Source organism: Salmo salar, chromosome ssa10 (assembly GCF_905237065.1).
Source record: "Salmo salar chromosome ssa10, Ssal_v3.1, whole genome shotgun sequence".
NCBI lineage: Eukaryota > Metazoa > Chordata > Actinopteri > Salmoniformes > Salmonidae > Salmo > Salmo salar.
The window spans coordinates 108,777,521-108,804,754 of record NC_059451.1 but is presented as its reverse complement, the minus strand read 5'-3'; the positions used below and the strand labels follow the sequence as shown (position 1 = coordinate 108,804,754).

The 27,234-nt window shown below is 42.0% G+C and overlaps 1 protein-coding gene across 1 annotated transcript; it reads left to right on the top strand.

The window, feature by feature from the left end:
• On the top strand, positions 1-27,234 carry syt9b (synaptotagmin IXb). The gene is made up of 7 exons (XM_014125481.2): positions 1-633; positions 7,484-7,847; positions 7,950-8,490; positions 24,313-24,433; positions 24,725-24,896; positions 25,469-25,598; positions 26,665-27,234. Exons 1-7 carry the CDS (start codon positions 486-488, stop codon positions 26,737-26,739), a joined length of 1,551 nt encoding a protein of 516 aa, XP_013980956.1. The 5' UTR covers positions 1-485; the 3' UTR covers positions 26,740-27,234.

The following is a 27,234-nucleotide window of genomic DNA, read 5'->3' as shown; positions in this document are numbered from 1 at the left end:
ACAATGTCTGTGTTTGTATTGCTTGTTCCATCACTTGCTCTGCAGGAAACGATAGGACGCTCTGTAATGCGAGGACAATAGTGGGGGGTGGGTAGGCAGAATGGAGATTCCTGTGAGTGTGCATTGAGAAATAATTGAGTGCCGTCAAAGCCATTCATTCAAGACCTTGACGAGCGCAGCTCAGTAATTCAGCACCACAGTCTAGTGAACAGCGCACAACGAAGGACAGCGAATGCCAGTGGATGGATTCAAACAGTGGCACAATATTTCCACACTTTATATTCAAACTAAAGTAATATTTCAGAGCAAAACTTAGTTGGATAAAGCTTTTCTCCACTCTCCACTTGCGTGATGCTGGTGTAGGCAAAAAGTGCTCTTTGGGATGACTGTCTGCTCCCGGCACGGGGGATCGGGGTCTAGATAGGCGTTAGGAGTGGTGTGGAGCTGCGGAAGAGCCCCTCCATTCAGAAGGATGCTGGTGGGAAATGCCTGGAGACAGAGAGGACGAGATTTGTCGAAAGGCTCTAGAACTGCTCTCGGATCTATGTTCTAGGGGCGAAGTGCAAAACGACAATTGTGTGGATTTCATATACTATTTTCGAGATCTTGCCAGACCGAGATACTCAGACTCAGGTATGTTGTGCAATAATGTGAAATACAACATATTGATTTAGCTATAACAATTTTAAGATAGATTTTGTACAGGATGGTGATATTCTTAAATGACTCAATCTCAGAATTTTTTGTCATCCACACTTTTGAAAAGAGCGTTATAATAGCAAATACGGCGATTTTAAAACATTTTACAAGACACTTTTTCCAGTGAAAAGTGAGGTCTAGAAACATGTTGCATAGTAGTCTACATCAATATTATCCAGAACTGGATAGCAGTCTATAGTGCATTCCCTTTTAAACAATGTAAACTACTTAGGCAAATGGCATACACTTAGGCAAGTGACTTCTCTGGTTAAATAAATAATACCAAATAATTATAATATCCTACAAGAGGTTCATCAAGGCGTCTACAGCAGCACAAAAGGAACGTTTTATTTGTGTGTGTTTTGAAAGAGGGGATCGGAGCCCCACCCATTTACCATTGCCCAGATAACATAATGCTTTGAAGTTCTTGCTCACTGGCTCACACAACCATCCAGTGGCAGCAGCACTCTAAATTATTCTAAGTGTGTTATATTCTAAAGGTTAATTTGACTGTTTATTTATTTCAGCTGTATATTGACTTTGACAACTAAATTACCTTTAAGTGACAAATAGTAATGATTGATCAAATGGAAATGTTGTTTGTACCTCAGTGTGTGGTGGTTGGACTATCAAGTCACAGACCAGAGTGGTATGTGAGGTCTCTTGTTACAGTGGGTTAGCTACTGGGCTTGACTGATGCGTTTATTAAACATGTTACAAATTCCATGAAACATGCATGATCCTACAGAAGTTCTGCTAACAGATCTTTTCCCGGTTAACTCTGTGACCTATTTACTGCAGGTTGCTCCACATAAGCAACGTTTTATAGATGTAAAACTATTAAAACCCCCCAGGAAAGGGTGGGAACTAGTTTTGAACCTCCCATGTTGCCATCCATATCTGAATAATAGAGGACCACTATAAAACTTGATGCTTTGGTTTTGGTCAGGCCCACTTGAGGAGACAGTCTAATCTGGTCTGGACAGTTACAAATGGGATTTTTAGTAGGAAAATAAGTGGCCATAAAGCTACATAAACTGCTGGTATGAAATGCCTACGAGCAATGGACAGATGAGAAAAGTCCATATCATATCCTCTGGTAATGCAATAAAAAGCTTATTTACATCCAAATCCATCAAGGACAGAGATGAGGTTAAGGAAACTTCTCTTTCCGTGTTTCTCACACAATCTTCTCGTGCAAAACAAAGCCTCTCTCTGTGGCAGTGGGATAGCATTGTCAGTAACCAGTAGCTTTCTGTGGATCCAACAGTCTGTTACCGCAGCCCTTCTAGGTGAAAAGCAATCAATCGGTTCTAAAGGTCCCTCTCTCTCTAGTCTCTCAATCCCCCATATCAAAATGACCTCTCACCTTTGCAATTGTGACTTATTGACATAATATTGGTGGTGCTGCTGCTGTAGGTTTATTGAACCATGACAGTCAGTGTGCTTCCCTAGAGGAACTAGACAACAGTTTAATGAAAGGCCACAACCTGGACTTCCCCTCTCTATGGATGAGTAGCAGACTAATATAAACAACACAATGGGTCTAATAGGAGAGCCAATATGACCCACTGCCTGCAGGCCTGTATGGTGTAGGAGTCTTCTATAATGAGACCACAAGGGGGCAGCTTGGACCCTCAGAGGGCCATTTATCGCCAAAGTATCTCAACTTCATGAAAATCTCAACTTTAGTAGATCAAAACCTACTGAGTGTTGTGGATGTGTACGGATCTGTGAGGACAATGAATATTATCAAACATTATATAGAACTAATGTGATCATTCAGTGATGAAATCCCTACACTCTTTTAAAAAAAGGTGCTATCTAGAACCAAAAAGAGTTCTTCGACTGTCCCCATAGGAGAAAACTTTGAAGAACCCCTTTTGGTTCCAGGTAGAACCCATTTGGCTCCAGGTAGAACCCTTTCCAAAGAGGGTTGTACATGGAACCAAAAATAGTTATTTCTGTATCCAAAAAGCGTTCTCCTATAGGGACAGCCGCAGAACCCTTTTGGAACCCCTTTTTCCATGAGTGTACTATCAACAGAATGAGTCACTTCAAGAAGCTTCTTAGGAACATGTTTATGTTCATGCCTGTCTCCTGTTTCTGTAGTGTGAGGCAACTTGATGTACAAGCACACCCCCTGGACAGGAAGCTTTTCTATCACAGGGCCTTACCCTCAATCTATTTCCATAATGCTGAGTGCCAAGCAGAGAGGCACTTGGTCCCATTTTTACAGTCCTTTGTATGTCTTGACACGGGATCGAACTCCCAACCTTCTAATCTCAGGGCCCACAAGGCCACTGAGTTGGTCTCCGTCTTCCGCATTCGTCCTGCATAAAACTTCACATCACAGTGGTTCTCAATCTAATCTTTCTTGCTATAGCCCATGTAATGTTTCTTCATCAAAATCTCAGGATTAAATCAGAGGTTTGTCAGCTTGATTGTTACTTTACCACCCACTGAATACAATAACTGAATGGGTTTGATGCAGCATCCATGTGAAGTGCAAAAGTATCAGTAATAATTGATCAATCAGTAAACATGTATTCCCTAGTCCCTGACAGCAGGAGATACACATGGAGGCCACTGTTTTGGTAAAAGGCTGAGGGATGGGGCTGGAGTAGCTTCCCTGGAGGTATTGCAATGCAAGACTAGGGCTGGAGAAATGTAGCCACTCTTAAATTCATAGACAGAGCTATGGATGCAAGGACTGAGCCTCCATGATGTAAAAAAATACAGTTTTAACTATGTTTTGAGGCTGTGCAATGTTTGTTTACATTTACGTTGTTTAACCCTTCCTTTATGTTCCAGGTCAAATTGACCCAGAACAGAAATTCTATTTTACATAACTTTTTCCACTATGACCCTTCATCTACCCTTCTCAAACTGGTAAAACAATTAATAAATAAATGAATACAAAATTAGTGACATACATGATGTTCTGAGTAAATTTGACCCCTGCAATTTGACCCCCGCAATTTTACCTTGGCCTTGTTCTACCGTATATAACCTTGGTCTAGAAACAAGCTGCTTTCTGTGATGAGCAACACTTCATCTGAAGTCAATTTGACCTTGACCTCAACCTTTGACCTTTATGCTAGAGACAAATGATCTTCTGTGCAATAAATATCTATCCATGATGATCACAAGGATATAAGTATGTTTCCCTGTGATGTTCAGAGGCCGAGGGGACAGTGGCCTGAAGTTTGGCAAATAAATAGTAAAAAATGTCATGAATGTCATAAAATGTCATAATTTGATTGATTTATGACTTTGGTAGAGTAATCAAACATTTGGCTCTACGTTTTTAACAGTTGGGACTATCAACTCAGGGAAAAAGGCATATGAAAGAAGACAATCTCAGCTACTGGAAAATATGTTTTGGGATATATTTCTACTGTATTTATAATCTTTATGTACTTACTTTACCTACTATACGGGCCAAATTGACCCCGAACCCAAAATAAGGGAAGGGTTAAAACATTGGCGTAAAACAGACTCATATTTTGGTTACAGCAGTTGAAATAAGCACATGATGCATTTAAGTCATATTCTTCAAGAATCAGTGAGTACATTCATTTATAAGTCCAAAAATGCATGTAGCAACTCCAGAATCCCTGTTTAAATCCATCCTGCAACTCTTTATGAAGATCAACACCAATCATGCATGTGTGAAATATTTGTTTGATCATCAGACAACCTTGGCCAACAGCTCCTCTCGCTTGTTGTGTTTCGTACAATTGTATCATCAAAGAGAAAGTTAGACACAGTCAACACAGGTCACCGGGAGTGAAGTCTCTTAGCGAAGATGAAACATCTATTTAAACATTTTGCATTGTTTAAAAAAGATATGCAATACTTCTGTTATAGTCCCCAATACAGTATTTCTCAAGACTGTTGGTGCCTTTACATTTGATTGTTTTTACACACATCATTTATAAGCAGGGGTTGGAATCGGTTCAAGGAACAGAACCAGAAACCATAAAATAAAAAATAAAAATAGGAACAGAACCTGAACCTGAACCAAGAACAAAAGTGATCGATACTGTTCCGGAACAGAAAAAGCATGGGAACTGGTTAATAATGTTATTTTACATTCCAGGGATTTTTTTTATTAAAACCCAAAGCGCCTATGCAAAGCCCTGACTTTGTCACTCAGAAACTTATTCCAGTGTCTTCATGCCTGACAGCTGAAAATCTTTGCCAGTGTGTGTGTAGGCTACCTGACCCTCCTCAGAAGCATAGTCTGGGGGAGGGGGGGGTATTTTTGTAATAATAATGTATATTCTTTTTGTTTTTGCTTAATCTGATTGGGAGGGCATGGGGAACCAGGCCCACCCATGCCTACGCCCCTGGTGCCGCTCTGCACACACAAGCTTGTTAGTTAGCTAGCTAGCTCTGGTCTAGCTCTCGTCAGCTCTAGGTGGCATTATGTGTAATGTAATGGAACTGAGAGTCATGATAAAGGGCTAGCTCTGGTCCAATGTTAGTTAAGCCAACTCAAAGACATTCAAAGTTCCTTCATAGAAGCACTCCTCTGTTGGTACAATTCTGTGGACCTAATCCAGATAATGCATGTCATAACAACAAGATGCCCAGTGCGTCATGCACAGTGCTCTCCTCACCCACGAATTTCAGTTGCATCTCTCATCCTACACTACACTTGTCTGTCCACTGCATGTAGATAGCCTGCCCCACTCCATAGAAACCTGCTCTATCCATTGGTGAAGTAATTTAATGTCGAGCTATGATTTCAGAGGTTTAAAAATTAACAGAAAATAACAATATAAACTTACTTTTTGGGGGTTTGAACCTGTTCAGAACTTTATTTTTCTGGTTGGAAAGGTGGAACTGAACAAAATAAATTATGGTTCTGTTCAGAACAAAACGATTGGTAAATAATTTTGGTTCCAACACCTGTATTGAAATATGTGAGAAAATGTGTGATTCCATAAACTGTCGGACACTAATTTGTTGGTTAGCAGACATACTGTAAATAAATAATCTTTCACACATTCTTTGACAGACTGTGGAGCTTGAATTGTAGGAGTGTTCTTTGTAATTTTAACCTTGGCTTCTTTTTAAAAGCTGTTTTCACACGTTGCTCTCATAGCCTGTCTGAGCTTCTGCCTGTCTGAAATGGAACACAGGATATATTATGCTTACAGTGTGAAATATCAGAGAAGTTCAATTCATTTATATGGATAGACCCTATCAAGGTCACCACATGTTGTTCCACCATGATTTGTTCTCTAATCCACAGTATGAGCAAACACAACCATAGCAGGGCTGCCTAATTAGTACATTATATCCCCTACACAGCACATTGAATATACATAGTCCTATACATACTGGATATACAATTATAAAAAACACGTGAAATCAGCATGTCTACACATTTGGTGTGTGTGTGTGTGTGTGTGTGTGTGTGTGTGTGTGTGTGTGTGTGTGTGTGTTGTGTGCGATGTGCGTGGGAGTGCTAGTGTTGGGTGGTTGATTAATACAATATTAATAATTTAAATAATTAAGCCAGTGCTAATTAAACATGTCAGTCAATGTTCCTTTGAGAAAGTTTTTAACTTTAACCCCGAGTCGTGTTTGTAATGAATTGAGCTGCAGATTTAATTAGAGGCAGTGGTATTTAGAGCTCATTATATTGATTGCACCTTGTCAGTTTTAGGATAGGAAGACCAGATTTGTCCCAGGAGGGCTGGGAGTTTGGTGGGACAACAACTTTCATACATTCAATTAGCAAGGGAAAGAGCCATTCTGCTTCCAAACTCCTCATAAAGTGTCCTTGATTTCTTCTCTTTTTAGAACAGCCAAATGTAGATATACCAAAGATTGTCAAAATAGCAGACAACCAGATGAGTGAATCCTCAAAATCTGGTCCCACAATGTCTGGGCATGCCATCTCTCTGTGGCTTAGTGCAGAAGTCCCAGTTGGTCTCCAGTGCAGTATGTGGGCCAGCCCAATGAGCCCATGGATCCCTGGCTGCACACTGTGAATGTTTACTGCAGAGCTGCAAAGCCCAACCAGGATGGAGTGGTGGGAGGAATAACTCAACACCAAATGAGGCTCCATTTCCCTCCACTGCTCTAGATAATCAAAGGGAAGTACAGCCGAGAGACAGTGTACACGTACAGATCTGATTGGAAGCTATGGCAGTTGCAGGACACTGACAGGGGCTTATTCACTATGGACCAAAAGCCCTCGGTGTCTGTATAGCCTGATTCACAATGACTGGGGAGGGGAGACATTACATTAACATTTTAGTAGACACTCTTATCCAGAGCGACTTACAGTAGTGAGTTCATACATTTTCTCGTACTGGTCCCCCATGGAAATCGAACCCACAAACCCTGGCGTTGGAAGCGCCAGACAAAAGCCTATCTCAGACAAAAGCCTGTTCCCTTTCACTGTCTGTGAGAGGCCATTTGAGATGGGAGGACTTACTGATGAGTTAATGTTGACTGAGCAGTACTCTATAACCTGCTAAAACCCATCGGAGTTTTTCATCCCTTGCTAATGGATACAATTGCAGGCTTCGTCTTAAAATGCAGAGGACAATGTCCATCAAATTGTCCTTACGTCTTTCCTTACAGTGATGTTCATGATAAAGTACACATTTTTGTGCAATAGCAAGATGAGGAAAACATTGAGACATATAAAGAAAAGTTAATAGCATAAATAATATGTTGATATCAATACAAATAATATCTTTGTACTATCCCCTGACTTGCCCTAATTCCATCTCTCACAATGGTTCTGTCGGTCCAGATGTTTCGGTGAGCCTGCTGTCACTGTTGGTGACCACCTGTGGCCTGGCTCTTTTCGGGGTCTCACTCTTCTTTTCATGGAAGCTGTGCTGGGTGCCACGGTGCGACCGTGGCCTTCCCGAGGGCTTGAAGGATGGCCAAGGGGACCAGCAGCCAGTCCTGATGGAGATGGATGGGGTGGAGAATGAGTACAGCGAGGACTGTGTTAAGGAGCCCTCAGGCCTTTTAGCACCAGAGTCAGCCATGAAGATCAGCCACACGTCCCCAGACATCCCCCTGGAGGTCCAGTCCAAGCCCAAGGAGAACCACATCCGCCACATTGCCCGCGTGCAACGCCAGATCACTGAACCCACCTCTTCTGTCCGGTCAGCCCCACAACACAGAAACAATAACAAGGCAATTCAACTAACCCTGTTGCATTAGGTCTATAGATAGCTAATGATAACTGGTTTCTCTACCCTCTGTAGGCACAACTCATTCCGCCGCCAGATGAACCTATCCAACCCAGACTTCAACATGGGCCAGTTCCAGAGACAGGAGTCCCTGGCCACTCTGGGCCGGATCAAACCTGAGCTCTATAAGCAGCACTCCGTGGACACGGACGACGGCAGGAGGGCCGACAGCTGCGGCCGGATACACTTCATTCTCAAGTTCGACTGTGACCTGGAGCAGCTCATCATCAAGATCCACAAGGCCCAGGACTTACCGGCCAAGGACTTCACAGGAACCTCTGACCCTTATATAAAAATCTACCTGCTCCCCGACCGCAAGACCAAGCACCAGACCAAGGTTCACCGCAAGACCCTCAACCCTGTTTTCGATGAGGTCTTCCTGTTCCCTGTGGCCTACGCTGAGCTGCCCACACGCAAACTGCATTTCAGTGTCTACGACTTTGACCGCTTCTCCCGCCACGACATCATTGGCCAGGTGGTGGTGGATAACTTCCTGGACCTAGCAGACTTCCCCAGAGAGACTAAACTCTGTAGGGACATCCAGTACGTCACCTCGGTAAGCTAACCTCTTTATGTCTTTCAATACACTTTGTCTCTCAATACAGTTGATATTGTCTTAGGTACATGGACAAGCAACAATAAATGCACTATTGTGACTTAATGAATTAGTGAATAAGGAGACATTATCTAAGAGTTTAGTGGGGAGTCACTGTTCCCCAAGAACCACCCCATGGTGTTAAAAGAAGGCTAACATAAAAATATACTTAGATGGGTGAATAATACATGATCACACCAGGAAACACAAGGGGTAGTGACCTACATTTCAGTTGGCAGTAAAGAGGCTGCTTTTACATGAGAGGATACAGAGCTGGAGATTGTCTAGATTATTCACATGGACTACATGGATCACAATAGGGAGTTGTAACATACTGTAGGTTTCATCTGTTCCATTGAATCTCACTGGACATGTTAGAAAGGCTCTGGAGTCTCAATTGTCTGTCTCAATAGGCTTCTACAGTCTCATTGGAGTCTCACTGAAGAAATAAGGACTATGGTGTCATTGAAGGATTGTACGTTGTCTGCAGTCTCAAGGAAGGACTGTAGTCTCAGTGAAATATATACAGTACCAGTCAAAAGTTTGGACACACCTACTCATTCAAGGGCTTTCTTTATTTTTACTACACTGCTCAAAAAAATAAAGAGAACACTTAAACAACACATCCTAGATCTGAATGAAAGAAATAATCTTATTAAATACTTTTTTCTTTACATAGTTGAATGTGCTGACAACAAAATCACACAAAAATAATCAATGGAAATCCAATTTATCAACCCATGGAGGTCTGGATTTGGAGTCACACTCAAAATTAAAGTGGAAAACCACACTACAGGCTGATCCAACTTTGATGTAATGTCCTTAATAAAACAAGTCAAAATGAGGCTCAGTAGTGTGTGTGGCCTCCACGTGCCTGTATGACCTCCCTACAATGCCTGGGCATGCTCCTGATGAGGTGGCGGATGGTCTCCTGAGGGATCTCCTCCCAGACCTGGACTAAAGCATCCGCCAACTCCTGGACAGTCTGTGGTGCAAAGTGGCGTTGGTGGATGAAGCGAGACATGATGTCCCAGATGTGCTAAATTGGATTCAGGTCTGGGGAATGGGCGGGCCAGTCCATAGCATCAATGCCTTCCTCTTGCAGGAACTGCTGACACACTCCAGCCACATGAGGTCTAGCATTGTCTTGCATTAGGAGGAACCCAGGGCCAACCGTACCAGCATATGGTCTCACAAGGGGTCTGAGGATCTCATCTCGGTACCTAATGGCAGTCAGGCTACCTCTGGCGAGCACATGGAGGGCTGTGCGGCCCCCCAAAGAAATGCCACCCCACACCATGACTGACCCACCACCAAACCGGTCATGCTGGAGGATGTTGCAGGCAGCAGAACGTTCTCCACGGCATCTGCAGACTCTGTCACGTCTGTCACGTGCTCAGTGTGAACCTGCTTTCATCTGTGAAGAGCACAGGGCGCCAGTGGCGAATTTGCCAATCTTGGTGTTCTCTGGCAAATGCCAAACGTCCTGCACGGTGTTGGGCTGTAAGCACAACCCCCACCTGTGGACGTCGGGCCCTCATACCACCCTCATGGAGTCTGTTTCTGACCGTTTGAGCAGACACATGCACATTTGTGGCCTGCTGGAGGTCATTTTGCAGGGCTCTGGCAGTGCCACTCCTGCTCCTCCTTGCACAAAGGCGGAGGTAGCGGTCCTGCTGCTGGGTTGTTGACCTCCTACGGCCTCCTCCACGTCTCCTGATGTACTGGCCTGTCTCCTGGTAGCGCCTCCATGCTCTGGACACTACGCTGACAGACACAGCAAACCTTCTTGCCACAGTTCGCATTGATGTGCCATCCTGGATGAGCTGCACTACCTGAGCCAATTGTGTGGGTTGTAGACTCAGTCTCATGCTACCACTAGAGTGAAAGCACCGCCAGCATTCAAAAGTGACCAAAACATCAGCCAGGAAGCATAGGAACTGAGAAGTGGTCTGTGGTCAACACCTGCTGAACCACTCCTTTATTGCTTGCTTATTGCCTATAATTTCCACCTGTTGTCTATTCCATTTGCACAACAGCATGTGAAATGTATTGTCAATCAGTGTTGCTTCCTAAGTGGACAGTTTGATTTCACAGAAGTGTGATTGACTTGGAGTTACATTGTGTTGTTTAAGTGTTCCCTTTATTTTTTTGAGCAGTGTATTTTCTACATTGTAGAATAATAGTGAAGACATCAAAACTATGAAATAATACATATGGGATCATGTAGTAAGCAAAAACAAATCAAAATATATTTGAGATTCTTCAAATAGACAACCTTTGCCTTGATGATAACTTTGCACACTCTTGGCATTCTTTCAACCAGTTCCACCTGGAATGCATTTCAATTAACAGGTGTGCCTTGTTAAAAGCTAATTTAAAAAGTACATTTTTAAAAGTACATTTTTTTCCTGTGGCAGTCCTCATGAGATCTAGTTTCATAACAGCGCTTGATGTTTTTTGCGACTGCACTTGTTCCGGATTGACTGACCTTCATGTCTTAAATTAATGATGGACTGTCATTTCTCTTTGCTTATTTGTGCTGTTCTTGCCATAATATGGACTTGGTCTTTTACCAAATCGGGCTATCTTCTGTACACCATCCCTACCTTGTTACAACACAACTGATTGGCTCAAACACATTAAGAAGGAAAGAAGTTCCACAAATTAACAAGGTACCCCTGTTATTTTAAATGCATTCCAGACTACCTCATGAAGCTGGTTGAGTGAATGCCAAGGGTGTGCAAAGCTGTCATCAAGGCAAAGGGTGTCTATTTGAAGAATCTCAAATCTCAAATATATTTTAATTTGTTTAACACTTTTTTGGGTACTACATGATTTCATATGTGTTATTTCATAGTTTATGTCTTCACTATTATTCTTCAATGTAGAAAACAGTAAAAATAAAGAAAAACCTTTGCATGAGTGGGTGTGTCCAAACTTTTGACTGATACTGTATATAGATATGTACAGTGGGGGGAAAAAGTATTTGATCCCCTGCTGATTTTGTACGTTTGCCCACTGACAAAGAAATAATCAGTCTATAATTTTAATGGTAGGTTTATTTGAACAGTGAGAGACAGAATAACAACAAAAAAATCCAGAGAAACGCATGTCAAAAATGTTATAAAATGATTTGCATTTTAATGAGGGATATAAGTATTTGACCCCTCTGCAAAACATGACTTAGTACTTGGTGGCAAAACCCTTGTTGGCAATCACAGAGGTCAGATGTTTCTTGTAGTTGGCCACCAGGTTTGCACACATCTCAGGAGGGATTTTGTCCCACTCCTCTTTGCAGATCTTCTCCAAGTCATTAAGGTTTCGAGGCTGACGTTTGGCAATTTGAACCTTCAGCTCAACCCACAGATTTTCTATGGGATTAAGGTCTGGAGACTGGTTAGGCCACTCCAGGACCTTAATGTGCTTCTTCTTTAGCCACTCCTTTGTTGCCTTGGCCATGTGTTTTGGGTCATTGTCATGCTGGAATACCCATCCACGACCCATTTTCAATGCCCTGGCTGAGGGAAGGAGGTTCTCACCCAAGATTTGACAGTACATGGCCCCATCCATCGTCCCTTTGATGCGGTGAAGTTGTCCTGTCCCCTTAGCAGAAAAACACCCCCAAAGCATAATGTTTCCACCTCCATTTTTGACGGTGGAGATGGTGTTCTTGGGGTCATAGGCAGCATTCTTCCTCCTCCAAACATGGTGAGTTGAGTTGATGTCAAAGAGCTCCATTTTGGTCTCATCTGACCACCACACTTTCACCCAGTTGACCTCTGAGTCATTCAGATGTTCACTGGCAAACTTCAGACGAACATGTATATGTATTCTTGAGCAGGGGGACCTTGCGGGCGCTGCAGGATTTCAGTCCTTCACGGCGTAGTGTGTTACCAATTGTTTTCTTGGTGGCTATGGTCCCAGCTGCCTTGATCATTGACAAGATCCTCCCGTGTAGTTCTGGGATGATTCCTCACCGTTCTCATGATCATTGCAACTCCACGAGGTGAGATCTTGCATGGAGCCCCAGGCCGAGGGATATTGACAGTTCTTTTGTGTTTCTTCCATTTGCGAATAATCGCACCAATTGTTGTCACCTTCTCACCAAGCTGGTTGGCGATGGTCTTGTAGCCCATTCCAGCCTCGTGTAGGTCTACAATCTTGTCCCTGACATCCTTGGAGAGCTCTTTGGTCTTGGCCATGGTGGAGAGTTTGGAATCTGATTGATTGATTGCTTCTGTGGACAGGTGTCTTTTTTACAGGTAACAAGCTGAGATTAGGAGCACTCCCTTTAAGAGTGTGCTCCTAATCTCAGCTTGTTACCTGTATAAAAGACACCTGGGAGTCAGAAATCTTTCTGATTGAGAGGGGGTCAAATACTTATTTCCCTCATTAAAATGTAAATCAATTTATAAAATTTCTGACATGCGTTTTTCTGGATATTTTTGTTGTTATTCTGTCTCTCACTGTTCAAATCAACCTACCGTTAAAATTATAGACTGATCCTTTCTTTGTCAGTGGGCAAACGTACAAAATCAGCAGGGGATCAAATACATTTTTCCCTCACTGTATATCACTGAGACTACGTACAATCCTTCAATGATACCATAGTCCTTATTTCTTCAGTGAGACTCCAATGAGACTGTGGACTTGTATTGAGACAGACAATTGAGACTCTAGAGCCTTTCTGACATGTCAGTGAGTCCAGTGCTGTACATCTATCTACTGTCTGCCTGTAGGGCCATGCTCTTTTTTTACGTGTTAATTTTTACTTCCCATGGAAACCAGGATCCCATGATTTACCACCAGTGTTGGGATTTCAGTTAATCAATAGTATGATTAGGCTTAGACAACTCCTTGAGGACAATTAAGTCTAGGCCTAGGTACTTTCTACCATTGGCTCTACACAGGGCAAGTTGCACTTTAATATACATCTATAATTAGTACCCATGGAGATGAACAACCTGTACAAGTACAGTTGAAGTGGGAAGTTTACATACAGTTAGGTTGGAGTATTAAAGCTCGTTTTTCAACCACTCTACAAATTTCTTGTTAACTAACTATAGTTTTGGAAAGTCGGTTAGGACATTTACTTTGTGCATGACACAAGTAATTTTTCCAACAATTGTTTATAGACAGATTATTTCACTGTATCACAATTCCAATGGGTCAGAAGTTTACATACACTAAGTTGACTGTGCCTTTAAACAGCTTGTAAAATTCCAGAAAATTATGTCATGGCTTTAGAAGCTTCTGATAGGCTAATTGACATCATTTGAGTCAATTGGAGATGTACCTGTGGATGTATTCCAAGGCCTACCTTCAAACTCAGTGCCTCTTTGCTTGACATCATGGGAAAATCAAAAGAAATCAGCCAAGACCTCAGAAAAACCAATTGTAGACCTCCACAAGTCTGGTTCATCTTTGGGAGCAATTTCCAAATGCCTGAGGGTACCACGTTCATCTGTACAAACAATAGTACGCAAGTATAAACCCCATGGGACCACGCAGCCGTCATACCGCTCAGGAAGGAGACACGTTCTGTCTCCTAGAGATGAACGTATTTTGGTGCGAAAAGTGCAAATCAATCCCAGAACAACAGCAAAGGACCTTGTGAAGATGCTGGAAGAAACGGTTACAAAAGTATCTATATCCACAGTAAAACAAGTCCTATTTCGACATAACCTGAAAGGCTGCTCAGCAAGGAAGAAGCCACTGCTCCAAAACCACCATAAAAAAGCCAGACTACGGTTTGCAACTGCACATGGGGACAAAGATTGTACTTTTTGGAGAAATGTCCTCTGGTCTGATGAAACAAAAATAGAACTGTTTGGCCATAATGACCATTGTTATGTTTGGAGGAAAAAGTGGGAGGCTTGCAAGCCGAAGAACACCATCCCAACCGTGAAGCACGGGGGTGGCAGCATCATGTTGTGGGGTGCTTTGCTGCAGGAGGGACTGGTGTACTTCACAAAATAGATGGCATCATGTGGTAGGAAAATTATGTGGATATATTGAAGCAACATCTCAAGACATCAGTCAGGAAGTTAAAGCTTGGTAGCAAAATGGGTCTTCCAAATGGACAATGACCCCAAGCATACTTCCAAAGTTGTGACAAAATAGCTTAAGGACAACAAAGTCAGACCTCAATCCTATAGAAACTTTGTGGGCAGAACGGAAAAGGCGTGTGCGAGCAAGGAGGCCTACAAACCTGACTCAGTTACACCAGCTCTGTCAGGAGGACCGGGCCAAAATTCACCCAACTTATTGTGCAAAGCTTGTGGAACGTTTGACCCAAGTTAAACAATTTAAAGGCAATGCTACCAAATACTAATTGGGTGTATGTACATTTCTGACCCACTGGGAATGTGATGAAAGATATAAAAGCTGAAATAAATCATTCTCTCCACTATTATTCTGACATTTCACATTCTTATAATAAAGTGGTGATCTTAACTGACCTAAGACAAGGAATTTTTACTAGGATTAAATGTCAGGAATTGTAAAAAAACTGAGTTTAAATGTATTTGGCTAAGGTGTATGTAAACTTCCAACTTCAACTGTCCATATTTCTGTGCATTTGGATTAGAATTGCTAAAAGGTATGACGTGGAGAAGAGTTAGTGGAAGATTGAAGGCAAATTAAAGACAGATCTAAAAGCTATCAATCCATTAACAGCCAGTCACTTTAAATAAGGTCGGAAATATAGGCTAAAATACTTTTTTTTAAATATATTTTTAGATATTTTTACAGCTTTCCTCAGGAGGTCAGACTTTCACATGTTGACTCTCAGAGAATGTCAAGCTTGGCGACTTCCTAGATCAAAAAAAAAAACTACATTCTGTGTCATGCGGGTGAGCTCACTTGGGAGCCATCGGTTTCCTTTTAATGTGTAAGCAAGTACACACACACACACAGTCACATATACACACAAAACGGCCACACACACACAGACATAATGTACACAAACATAATGTACACAAATTCACACGCACACACTCAGCCAACTGGGCCAGCCCCCCTGGGAACAGAGCATGGGACATCAGAAGTCCAAGCACTAGTCCATGCATAAATCATACCTCAGGGTGAAGTTGGGTTTCAAACATCCCATATGTAACATAAAAGCTGTAAACTGGCATCACATTTGGCCTTAAAGTGCTACATCTCCATAAATAAAAACTGTAGGATCGCATGAAGAGTAAGGAGGTCAAGAACACTGTTTGAAAATGTTACACACCACCTACTTCTTTGATAACATCAATTACAAGTAATGCTAAATGTTTGAAATGTTTTTTTTTTACCATATCCCACACCTTCCAGGGCCAGAGAGAGATACAAGTGCACCAGCTCCAAACCTTTTACTTGGTCTCTATAAGCCTCTAGGTCAGACAGCCACCTTTATGAGTGTTGAATTGAACCGGTAGACAATAGAACAGGATCAATGGCGGTTTATCCTGTCAGGAAGATGAAGGATCTGGATCTATACGGATGGAGGGACCTGTTGCTGTTTACCACATTGGTAACACTTTTAATTAGACACAGCTTAACTCATCTGTTCTAGAACTCAGAGGAAGACCAATAGCCTCTTCAGGTTCACATTAATTGTTGGGTTGTTATAACAAACATTACAAAGACCGCAGTAATCTGTGTCCCTGACACAACATTCAATAGTACTGATCTGAGCCAACTTGGGACATATTGTAATTAGATAAGATTTTTGATTAATCGAATGACTGTGTGTGACATGATCCATTGCAGATGGTTTACTTTTAGTAGTGGTTTCTTTGCAGAAATTCGACCATGAAGGCCTGATTCACGCAGTCTCCTCTGAACATGTTGAGATGTGTCTGTTACTTGAACTCTGTGTGGCCGTGTGTGTGCTGGCTAAGGAGTATTGGTGTCTCTGAGGGGTCTTTGGCCTGGTTTGCTAACTACCTCTCTCAAGAGTGCTGTGTATAAAGTCAGAACATCTGCTGTCTCAGCCACTGCCTGTTACCAAAGGTGTACCCCAAGGCTCGATCCTAGGCCCCATGCTCTTTTTAATTAAACTTCTTAGGGCTAGGCTCCTTTTTTCTCCACTTCCTGTCTGAATGAAGTGCCCAAAGAAAAATGTCTGTAGCTCAGGCCCGGAAGCCAGGATATGCATATAATTGGTACCATTGGAAAGAAAACACTTTGAAGTGTGTAGAAATGTTAAAACAATATAGTAGAATATAACACAATAGATATGGTAGGAGAAAATCCAAAGAAAAACCAACAAGAAGTTTTTATTTTGAGAGACCATCTTCTTAGATATTCAAAAGAAAGGTCATATTGAAAGTTAGCTCCCTGGAAGCAATTCCTATGGCTTCCACAGGGTGTCAGCAGTCTATGTTCAAGGTTTTAGGCTTGTAACTTCAAAAACAAATAAGATATATCAGTTTTAGCAGAAGGACACAGTCTTGGAAAGTTGTGTTTGCGCGCTATGAAGACATTATGCACCAGCTAAAATCGGTTTCCTATTGAACATACTTCTTTCTGTAAGAAATATTATAGTTTGATTACATTTTAGGGTATCTGAGGAGTAAATAGAAATGTATTTTGACTTGTTGAAACAAAGTTTAGGGGTAGATTTTCCGATTCCTTTCTCTGCAAGTTGAACGAGTGGATTACTCAAATCAATGGCGCCAACTAAACATACTTTTTGGGATATAAAGAAGGATTTTATCTAACAAAACAACACTAGATGTTATAGCTGGGACCCTTTGGATGACAAATCAGAGGAAGATTTTCAAAAAGTAAGTGAATATTTAATCGTTATTTGTGAATGTATGAAACCTGTGCCGGTGGAAAAATATTTTTATGTGGAGTGCCGTCCTCAAACAATCGCATGGCATGTTTTCGCTGTAATAGCTACTGTATATTGGACAGTGTAGTTAGATTAACAAGATTTTAAGCTTTCAGCCAATATAAGATGTTTAAAATCCATATTATTTATGATTATTTATTTGAATTGCGCGCACTCCAGTTTAATAACCTGTTGTGGATAGGGGGCAGTATTTTCAAGGCCAGATAAAAAACGTACCCGATTTAATCTGGTTACTACTCTTGCCCAGAAACTAGAATATGCATGTAATTAGTAGATTTGGATAGAAAACACTCTAAAGTTTCTAAAACTGTTTGAATGGTGTCTGTGATTATAACAGAACTCATATGGCAGGCAAAAACCTGAGAAGATTCCATGCAGGAAGTGCCCTGCTGACAATTTGTTGTCCTTCTGTTGCATCTCTATCGAAATTACAGCATCTGTGCTGTTACGTGACACTTTCTAAGGCTCTCTAAAGCCTTCAGAAAGCGGAATGACGCGTCTCCTGTCTCTGGGCAAAGTAGAGCAGCAAAGTTTGTAAGTGGTCTGCCTGGGGACAGTGAGACTGGAGATCACGAGACCTCACCATTTTTTTCTTTCTCTCTTTGAATGAATACAACGTTGTCCTGTTGGAGTATTATCGCTATTTTACGAGAAAAATAGCATAAAAATTGATTTTAAACAGCATTTGACATGCTTCTAAGTACGGTAATGGAATATTTTGAATTTTTTTGTCACGAAATGCGCTCGCGCGTTACACTTTGGATAGTGACCTGAACGCACGAACAAAACGGAGGTATTTGGATATAACTATGGATTATTTGGAACCAAAACAACATTTGTTGTTGAAGTAGAAGTCCTGGGAGTGCATTCTGACGAAGAACAGCAAAGGTAATCCAATTTTTCTAATAGTAATTCTGAGTTTAGTGAGCCCCGACGTTGGCGGGTGTCTGAATAGCTAGCCTGTGATGGCTGAGCTATGTACTCAGAATATTGCAAAATGTGCTTTCGCCTAAAAGCTATTTTAAAATCTGACATAGTGATTGCATAAAGAAGTTCTGTATCTATAATTCTTAAAATAATTGTTATGTATTTTGTCAACGTTTATCATGAGTAATTTAGTAAATTCACCAGAAGTTTTCGGTGGGTATGCTAGTTCTGAACATCACATGCTAATGTAAAAAGCTGTTTTTTGATATAAATATGAACTTGATTGAACAAAACATGCATGTATTGTATAACATAATGTCCTAGGAGTGTCATCTGGTGAAGATCATCAAAGGTTAGTGCTGCATTTAGCTGTGGTTTGGGTTTTTGTGACATATATGCTTGCTTTGACTATGACTATTTTTGGCTGGGTACTCTCCTGACATAATCTAATGTTTTGCTTTTGCTGTGAAGCCTTTTTGAAATCGGACAATGTGGTTGGATTAACAAGAGTCTTATCTTTCAAATGGTGTAAAATAGTCATATGTTTGAGAAATTGAAGTTATAGCATTTTTAAGGTTTTTGTATTTCGCGCCACGCTCTACCATTGGATATTAGGCGAGGCGTTCCACTAGCGGAACGTCTGTCCTCAACAGGATTTAACTAGAAGTTGTCCCGCTAGCGGGACCACTAGCCCTAAGAAGTTTTTACATCAACAACATAGCTCAGGCAGTAGGAAGCTCTCTCATCCATTTATATGCAGATGATTGTCTTATACTCAACTGGCCCCTCCCTGGATTTTGTGTTAAACGCACTACAACAACATTTCTTAGTGTCCAACAAGCTTTCTCCGCCCTTAACCTTGTTCTGAACACCTCCAAAATAAAGGTCATATGGTTTGGTAAGAAGACTACCTCTGAAGGTTTAGAGCTTGGGGTAGTCACCTCATACAAGTACTTCAGAGTATGGCTAGACGGTACACTGTCCTTCTCTCAGCACATAAAGCTGCAGGCTAAAGTTAAATCTAGACTTGGTTTCCTCTATCGTAATCGCTCCTCGTTCACCCCAGCTGATGAACTAACCCTGATTCAGATGACGATCCTTCCCATGCTAGATTATGGAGACATAATTTATAGATCGGCAGGTAAGGGTGCTCTCGAGCGGCTAGATGTTTTTTACATTTTACATTTAAGTCATTTAGCAGACGCTCTTATCCAGAGCGACTTACAAATTGGTGCATTCACCTTATGATATCCAGTGGAACAACCACTTTACAATAGTGCATCTAAATCTTTTAGGGGGGGTTAGAAGGATTCATTTATCCTATCCCAGGTATTCCTTAAAGAGGTGGGGTTTCAGGTGTCTCCGGAAGGTGGTGATTGACTCCGCTGTCCTGGCGTCGTGAGGGAGCTTGTTCCACCATAGGGGTGCCAGAGCAGCGAACAGTTTTGACTGGGCTGAGTGGGAACTGTGCTTCCTCAGAGGTAGGGGGGCCAGCATGCCAGAGGTGGATGAGTGCAGTGCCCTCGTTTGGGTGTAGGGACTGATCAGAGCCTGAAGGTACGGAGGTGCCGTTCCCCTCACGGCTCCGTAGGCAAGCACCATGGTCTTGTAGCGGATGCGAGCTTCAACTGGAAGCCATTCAGCCATCAGATTTGCCACCACTCCTTATAGGACTCATCAGTGCACTCTATACTCCTCTGTAAACTGGTAATCTCTGTATATCTGTCGCAAGCCCCACTGGTTGTTGCTTATTTTTAAAACCCTCTTAGGCCTCACTCCCCCCTATCTGAGATATCTACTGCAGCCCTCATCCTCCACATACAACACCCGTTCTGCCAGTCACATTCTGTTAAAGGTCCCCAAAGCACACACATCCCTGGGTCGCTCGTCTTTTCAGTTCGCTGCAGGTAGTGACTGGAACGAGCTAGAAAAAAAACAGTGTTCGTTGTTTGCAGTAACTTTGTTGCAATATCGCAAACGGACGTGGCCGTTTCACTATTATTTATTCCAGCTTTAAGGCATTATCTAGGCCCATGAGTGATGCAGCTCTAGATTTTGGTTTTTTAACTATTTTAAGGTCATCTATAAATATATTCAGGCCCTATGTTCCTCCAGGAATGAAGAGAATTAAGTAAGTAAATAAGTAATATAAATATATTGAGGAGTAAAGTACGTAAAGGCCAATCCATTTATCAGGTTGAGAGAATGACAGAGGGAAGAGGAAAAGGTCAATCAGGATGATTTACTAGGCCAACTGCTGAGAGAAGACCTGTCACCACTGAAAAGCTACACATCCAAATGTTGTTCACATTCCCACCAGGTCCATTGAGTATTAAAGGCCCAGTGCAGTCAAAATTCAGTTTCTGTGTTTTATATCATATTGTACAACAGCTGATGAAACTAACACTATAAAAGCATTTGGTCACACTTTATTTGGATAGTCTGGATAGTCTATGTAGATGCTCCACAGATGGTCATACTATCTTAATTTTTTATTTCACCTTTATTTAATTCTTAGGGATAGGCGTCCCGTTGTGCAGCGCCTTGTGTCACCATCGCAGATTTTAAACAAACAACATAGGCCAATAGTGGCGAAGCAATTACAATTTTGCAATTAACACTAGAGTGATAGATGTGCAGATGAGGATGTGCAACTTGAAATACTGGTGTGCAAAAGAGCAGAAAAACAAAAACAAATATGGGGATGAGGTAGGTAGTTGGTTGGATGGGCTATTTACAGATGGGCTGTGTACAGCTGCAGCGATTGGTAAGCTGCTCTAACAGCTTACGCTTAAAGTTCGTGAGGGAGATATAAGTCTCCAACTTCAGTGATTTTTGCAATTCGTTCCAGTCATTGGCAGCAGAGAACAGGAAGGAATGGCGGCCAAAGGAAGTGTTGGCTTTGGGGATGAACAGTGAAATATACCTGCTGGAATGCGTGCTACGGGTGGGTGTTGCTATGGTGACCAGTGAGCTGAGATAAGGTGGAGCTTTACCTAGCAAAGACTTATAGAAGACCTGGAGCCAGTGGGTTTGGCAACGAATATGTAGCGTTGATACGTTAAGGTTATGGTTAGGATTAGGTTTAGAATAAGGGTAAGTGTTAAGGTTAAGTTTAGGGTTAGGATAAGGGTTAGTAGGTAGATAGTTGAAATGTTACTGATGTAGAGCATCTACAGATGGACTTCACTAATAAAGTGTTACCAAAAATTGGATCAGTGTTATTTCCTGATAGTTGCTGGTTGAAAATACAATCTACACAGGACCTTCTAATCAGCAGGTTTGCATGGGCGGAAGTTTCGGCTTTCCATAGTGGCGTCACCATGTGGTAAATTGGTTAATAGACCAATAACAAAGAGAGTTTTCAGTTTCCTCCAGTTTTCCCCTCCCCATTTTAAGTCATTTTTGCTCAATATAATTTTTGCCCACAATTACAGTAAGGTACTAAATTGTTACCCAGAAATTATTTGATATTGATATAAAAACGGCTGCATTGGGCCTTTAAGAATCTTTTATTCACAAGATGACAACAGAATCATCCCAAACTCTGTCATTGTTAAATAGTCAAACATGAGTACTACCTTAGGTGGTTCTAATGTGTTAGCTTACTCTGATTCTGTCAGTGTACATTTAGCAGATAGCAGCCCAGGGTAGCACAGCTAAAGTGGGGAATCATGTCGTTCCACAGTGGGTCACAACTGCTGACTTACTGTCTGATGTTGTAATAAGATGACATGGTCTTACACACGCCGGCTATCGCAAAGCCATTTCCTCTCTCCATCTCACTCTGTTTCTCTCTACTGACATGGTAGCAACACACCCTGTCTATTAAGAGGCCCTTTAAAAAGAGAGAGAGCGAGATCCCAGGGTGATGGATAATTACAGAAGATAGACTGCCAGCATTCTCACTCAGCCATATTGGGGGCCTTTAGAGCGCCAGTGTAATTTCATTGAAAGAGCACAAGTTACCATAATTCCACCACTGACTTGATTGAAGTGCTTCAACGAATAGAGGGGACTGTTATGCTATAGTCTGCAGATGGAAGTGGTTCATTTGATTATTTAGCCTGAGAGGGAGGGGTTATATAGTTCCACCCCTAATCTCTCCTCTGTGTGTGTGTGTGTGTGTGTGTGTGTGTGTGTGTGTGTGTGTGTGTGTGTGTGTGTGTGTGTGTGTGTGTGTGTGCAGAGGCCGAGCATGTCTGTGTGTGACTTGTTCCACTTTACGATGGAAACCTCCTGCTGTGCGTTCTGAGTGACCATGTCAGCATTGCAAAGTGTGGACTGATGATGATGTAGGTTAGAGATCACTGTGGTTCCTTGCCCTATGTTGACAGACTTGATAAATCAACTCCTTTGTTTGATTCAATTGATAGTGATATTGGACACGGGCCAGAGAGCAGTATTAGTGCGCCCTAATGTTGTTTTGGATACAGTAGATTGCATTAGATCTGCCATTACAACCATCCAGAAAGAACACTTATTGATGTGCCAATTTTACATTTTCCACCATGGCACCTGACCTTTTTCAAACTCCCAATCAATGTCCTTGTCTAAAAAATGAAAAGTCAACAACAACCTCCAAAATCGTTCACATTCCTTGCAGGACAGGACATGAATTACAATGCACAAAGAATAAGACAATAAACAGCATACATTATTAGTGCAAGTCCTTAGCAACCATGTCCATTGATCTCTGGTGGATGTGATGCAAGGTGTTTTAGAGGCTTTGAAATGGAACATCAAAGTAGTTAACTATCAGAGTTGAGACCCATTTATAACAACATGCATTTTTCATATACAGCATATTAGAATAATGTAGCGCATCAGACAGCATGTTATTCTTAAACTTTTAGCTTAACTTTTGAGCTTTGAAATCACAGTTTGGGACACTATTCCTACAGAAATTAATTTTCCAATTCAGGTCAGTCATCATTGAGTGAGCAACGAGCATAAATGGAGCTGTGTTTGCCTTTCAGTATATTCAAACTTCCGTTACTTCATCAGTGAACATATTCCCTTAGTAAAACCCTTTCCATAGAGAACACAGTGTGCTATATGAGGAACTAAACCCAGTTGCCAATATTGACGATGGGCTTGTCAGAGCCATGACAGCCAGGCAGAGACGCCAGATAACCCTGGCAACAGAGCTCCAGCAGAGTGGGAGCTAGCTAGCTTCTCAGGGAGGCTGTGTGTGTGTGATACTGGGACTGACCACTGACCAGGCAGGAGGTGACCAGGCCAGTCCTGATAATGAGCGCTTCTCTATGGAGAGCTGGACTGACCTTTCCTGCTGATGCAGAATAATGGGGCTTCCCTCCCACTGAGCCCAGGGGCCTGCTGACGGGAACCTTCACACATGGGGAATGCTCTGTTATAACACACCTGTAGAGCTAAGGGTTAAGGAGCACACTCGCAGCAGTGGAGGCTGCTGAGGGGAGGATGGCTCATAATAATGGCTGGAATGGAGTGAATGGAATGGTATCAACCACATGGAAACCACATGTTTGATGCATTTGATACCTTTCCACCTATTCTGCTCCAGCCATTACCACGAGCCTGTCCTCCCCAACTAAGCTGCCACCAACCTCCTGTGACACACACAAAGCTTAATTCAGATGTCAGGCTAGTGCTAGCCAAGCCTGAAGATGCTGCTTATTTAGAGTGGGCTCCCAGCTTCTAAAACCTACAGGATTAACAGGGTTGTCAGGGTTACCTACCATTGTGAGGTGCATGCCTCAACTGGAGGTGAGACTCGTGGCCTCCATATTCCCTGCCAGTAACTAACCTTGTGAGTGATGCTGGTGTCTGACGAACGCATCACTCTCACAGAAAAGCTATTTTCAAAGGTGATAATTGGATTGCTGCTCTTCCTGTTAACTCAAACACGGTTCACTGTGAACCAGCAGAATCTCTAACAGGGATGCCAGAGCTATAATTTATGGTGACATCGTGAGACATTCAGTTACTAAACATTTTTCATTGATGTTTTCATTGCTTTGTAGGACAATGTGGACTTGGGCGATCTCATGTTCTCCTTGTGTTACCTACCAACGGCTGGAAGGCTGACCATCACAATGATCAAGGCTAGGAACCTCAAAGCCATGGACATCACTGGAGCCTCAGGTAGGGTCAACCATGTGGGGACTGGGGCTCTAGTCTAATATGACAGGGTAATATTTCAAATGGAATTGTAATTTCTGTCTCCCGGTCTTTTAATGACATTGGCCAATGAGCAGAAGGCATGACAAAACATATCAACATAGCATGACTGTTGAGGAGGCCATGTCTGCATCCAAAATGGCATCATATTCCCTGTATAGTACAGTACTGTTGACCAGAGGCCTAATGCGGACATACCCCATCTGTTACTCCTTGGGTTTACCCTTTCCCTCCCTGTGTCCCAACTCTCTCTAGATCCCTATGTGAAGGTGTCTTTGATGTGTGAGGGACGGAGATTAAAAAAGAGAAAAACATCCACCAAGCGAAACACTCTGAATCCAGTCTACAACGAAGCCATAGTATTTGATGTACCTCCTGAGAACATTGATCAGATCAGTCTCCTAATAGCAGTGATGGACTACGATCGGTAAATACATTAAAACATTTTGCAAAGCTTCTATGAACTGAACCCCCCTACCGTTATGGCAGCAGTTTGTTTTATTTTCTGCAAATAGCCGACAAGTTTGTGGTGACTACGATACACTGAACAGAAACGGAGAAAACAGTATATTAGCCATATCCAAACACATAGCTGAGCCTCCCTAAGTGTAACACATTTTAGTTGTTCATGGGTTTGGAAAGCAGCTGGCATTCTGTTAACCCAGCTCAATAGAGAGAGAGAGAGCGAGAGAAAAAAAAAATGTTGACGAACACGCCTGGAGAACACAGAGTACAGACTCCTTGCCTCCTGATGCTGTTCAGAGTAAATATTTGAGGAGTTGATATAATCTGCCAAACATCACTATAATTATTACACCAAAGAACACGCTGTTGGACAGGATACCAAACCTACGATATGATTTTTATTATTATTAAGTGAAAATGTGTAGACAAGCACAAATCCACATGATTTCAAACAAAAACATGAATGGGAGTGCATGTATGGAAACAGAAGGTTTTGATGAGATTGTATGTTTGTTGTGACCCCTTATCCCACAGTGTAGGTCACAACGAGATCATTGGAGTGTGTAGGGTGGGCAACGAGGCAGAGAGCCTGGGACGAGGCCACTGGAACGAGATGCTATCGTACCCCCGCAAGCCCATCGCCCACTGGCACCCCCTAGTAGAGGTACAGTTTGTGTGTGTGTGTGTGTGTGTGTGTAAATCCATTAATACTGTATGTCCGCCCGTCCGTCCGTCTTTCTATGTGACTCAATGTGTATACTGATGGAAGAAGAAAGACTGTTTTATCCTTGACATTATGACCACACATCTCAAGGGGAAGTAGACAACAAGCAAGAGGAAGAGGCTTCATTCACTAAGCTGTTTAGAAACACTACTCCTCCACCCTCATTAACTGACCTGAAACAGTTCCTGGACTACATTAACATTTACAGTCATGTAGCCTACACAGTGAAATAACTTAAGTGCCTGTCATTTACTAACATTGTAGCTGCACAGTCAGCCCTGGGGTGTATTCACTAGAATGAAACAGAACCGGAAGCTTACTTAACCCATCAACCACATGCACACACTTGACTTTTCATTATTTTCCCCTCGCGGCTGTTCATGCCTTGGTGTTTTGAAATCTTTGTGCAAGACTCGCTGACCCTCAAGACCACAGACAGTTGTCATCAATAATTCACATCCCAGGCCACACCCTCTTTATTAATATTCTCTAAAACAGCCATTTAAACTGTGCTCAAACCTGACCTCTCTCTCTCTCCCCATCCATCCATCCATCCATCCATCCATCCATCCATCCATCCATCCTTTTTAAGCTATTAAATGCCAGCTGGAAAATGCATGCTAGTTGTTAAACGAACTGCAATCTGAATTGGAGGTCCTCTAAAAGTAGAAACATTGAATTAGTGATTTTTATTAAACGGAGCATGGCATTGCAGAGGCACAGTGCATGACAATGGATTTGTGGACAGAGGCGCAACAGAACGCAAAGGGGGGCCGGGCCGTACACACAGAGGACAATTTCTGGGTAAAACGAATGAAATCTTCAGAGTGCATTATGTGACTTCAGCCTCCTACTTTCCATTTGCTGAAATTAGATTTCACTTCTGAATCTTTCCTCTTCGTGCAATTCAGCTGTCCATTGTATTCCTAGACCTCATATACTGTAGCCTGGTTGTTATGTTCATCTCTCTGACTGTGTTTCTGTCTCCTATCTGTGTGTTCTCTAGTGGGTGGGCCAGGGGACTGCAGGTGGAAGTCAGGGCGGTTCCACCAACTCTCTGAAGACTCCTCCCTCACCATGATATTATTATTATTATTATTATTATTATTATTTGTATTATTATGTGGAGAACACAGGGTGGTGAAGAGGATCAACAGAGAGCCTCAGCATCAAAAGAGTAGGAGAGAGCATTAAGCTGATGGTAGTTGTTACACTCAGTTTCCCTGACACAGATTAAGCTGCGTGGGGGACCATGTTTAGTAAACTGCATGTCCAGTGGCCATTTATTAGTACTATTTGTTTAAAATGCAAAAAGTGATCCAGTTTCAGTTGGGAGGTAACTGTATAGTCTTGTTTATGTCTTGTTTATCACACATTGTTACAATTAATTGATATTTGTTCTTTGGGTACAGTGCATGGGTTCTTTCTTTTTTCCTGTAATATTGTCATTTCTAATGCTCTTTGGTTGATTACATGTGAAATACTAGCATACTGTAAACACAAAATGTACCATGAAACTAAGACCTAGTATGTAAATTGTCCATTCAGATGTTACTAAATAAATATTTATATAGTA

What these genes read in the sequence shown, in the direction of transcription:
- syt9b (XM_014125481.2), top strand. Translation starts at nt 486, where the DNA reads ATGCCTGGAGACAGAGAGGACGAGATTTGTCGAAAGGCTCTAGAACTG. An exon ending in ACATCCAGTACGTCACCTCG is followed by an intron (nt 8,491 to 24,312) that starts GTAAGCTAACCT and finishes ATTGCTTTGTAG; the next exon opens with GACAATGTGGACTTGGGCGA. An exon ending in GGACATCACTGGAGCCTCAG is followed by an intron (nt 24,434 to 24,724) that starts GTAGGGTCAACC and finishes AACTCTCTCTAG; the next exon opens with ATCCCTATGTGAAGGTGTCT.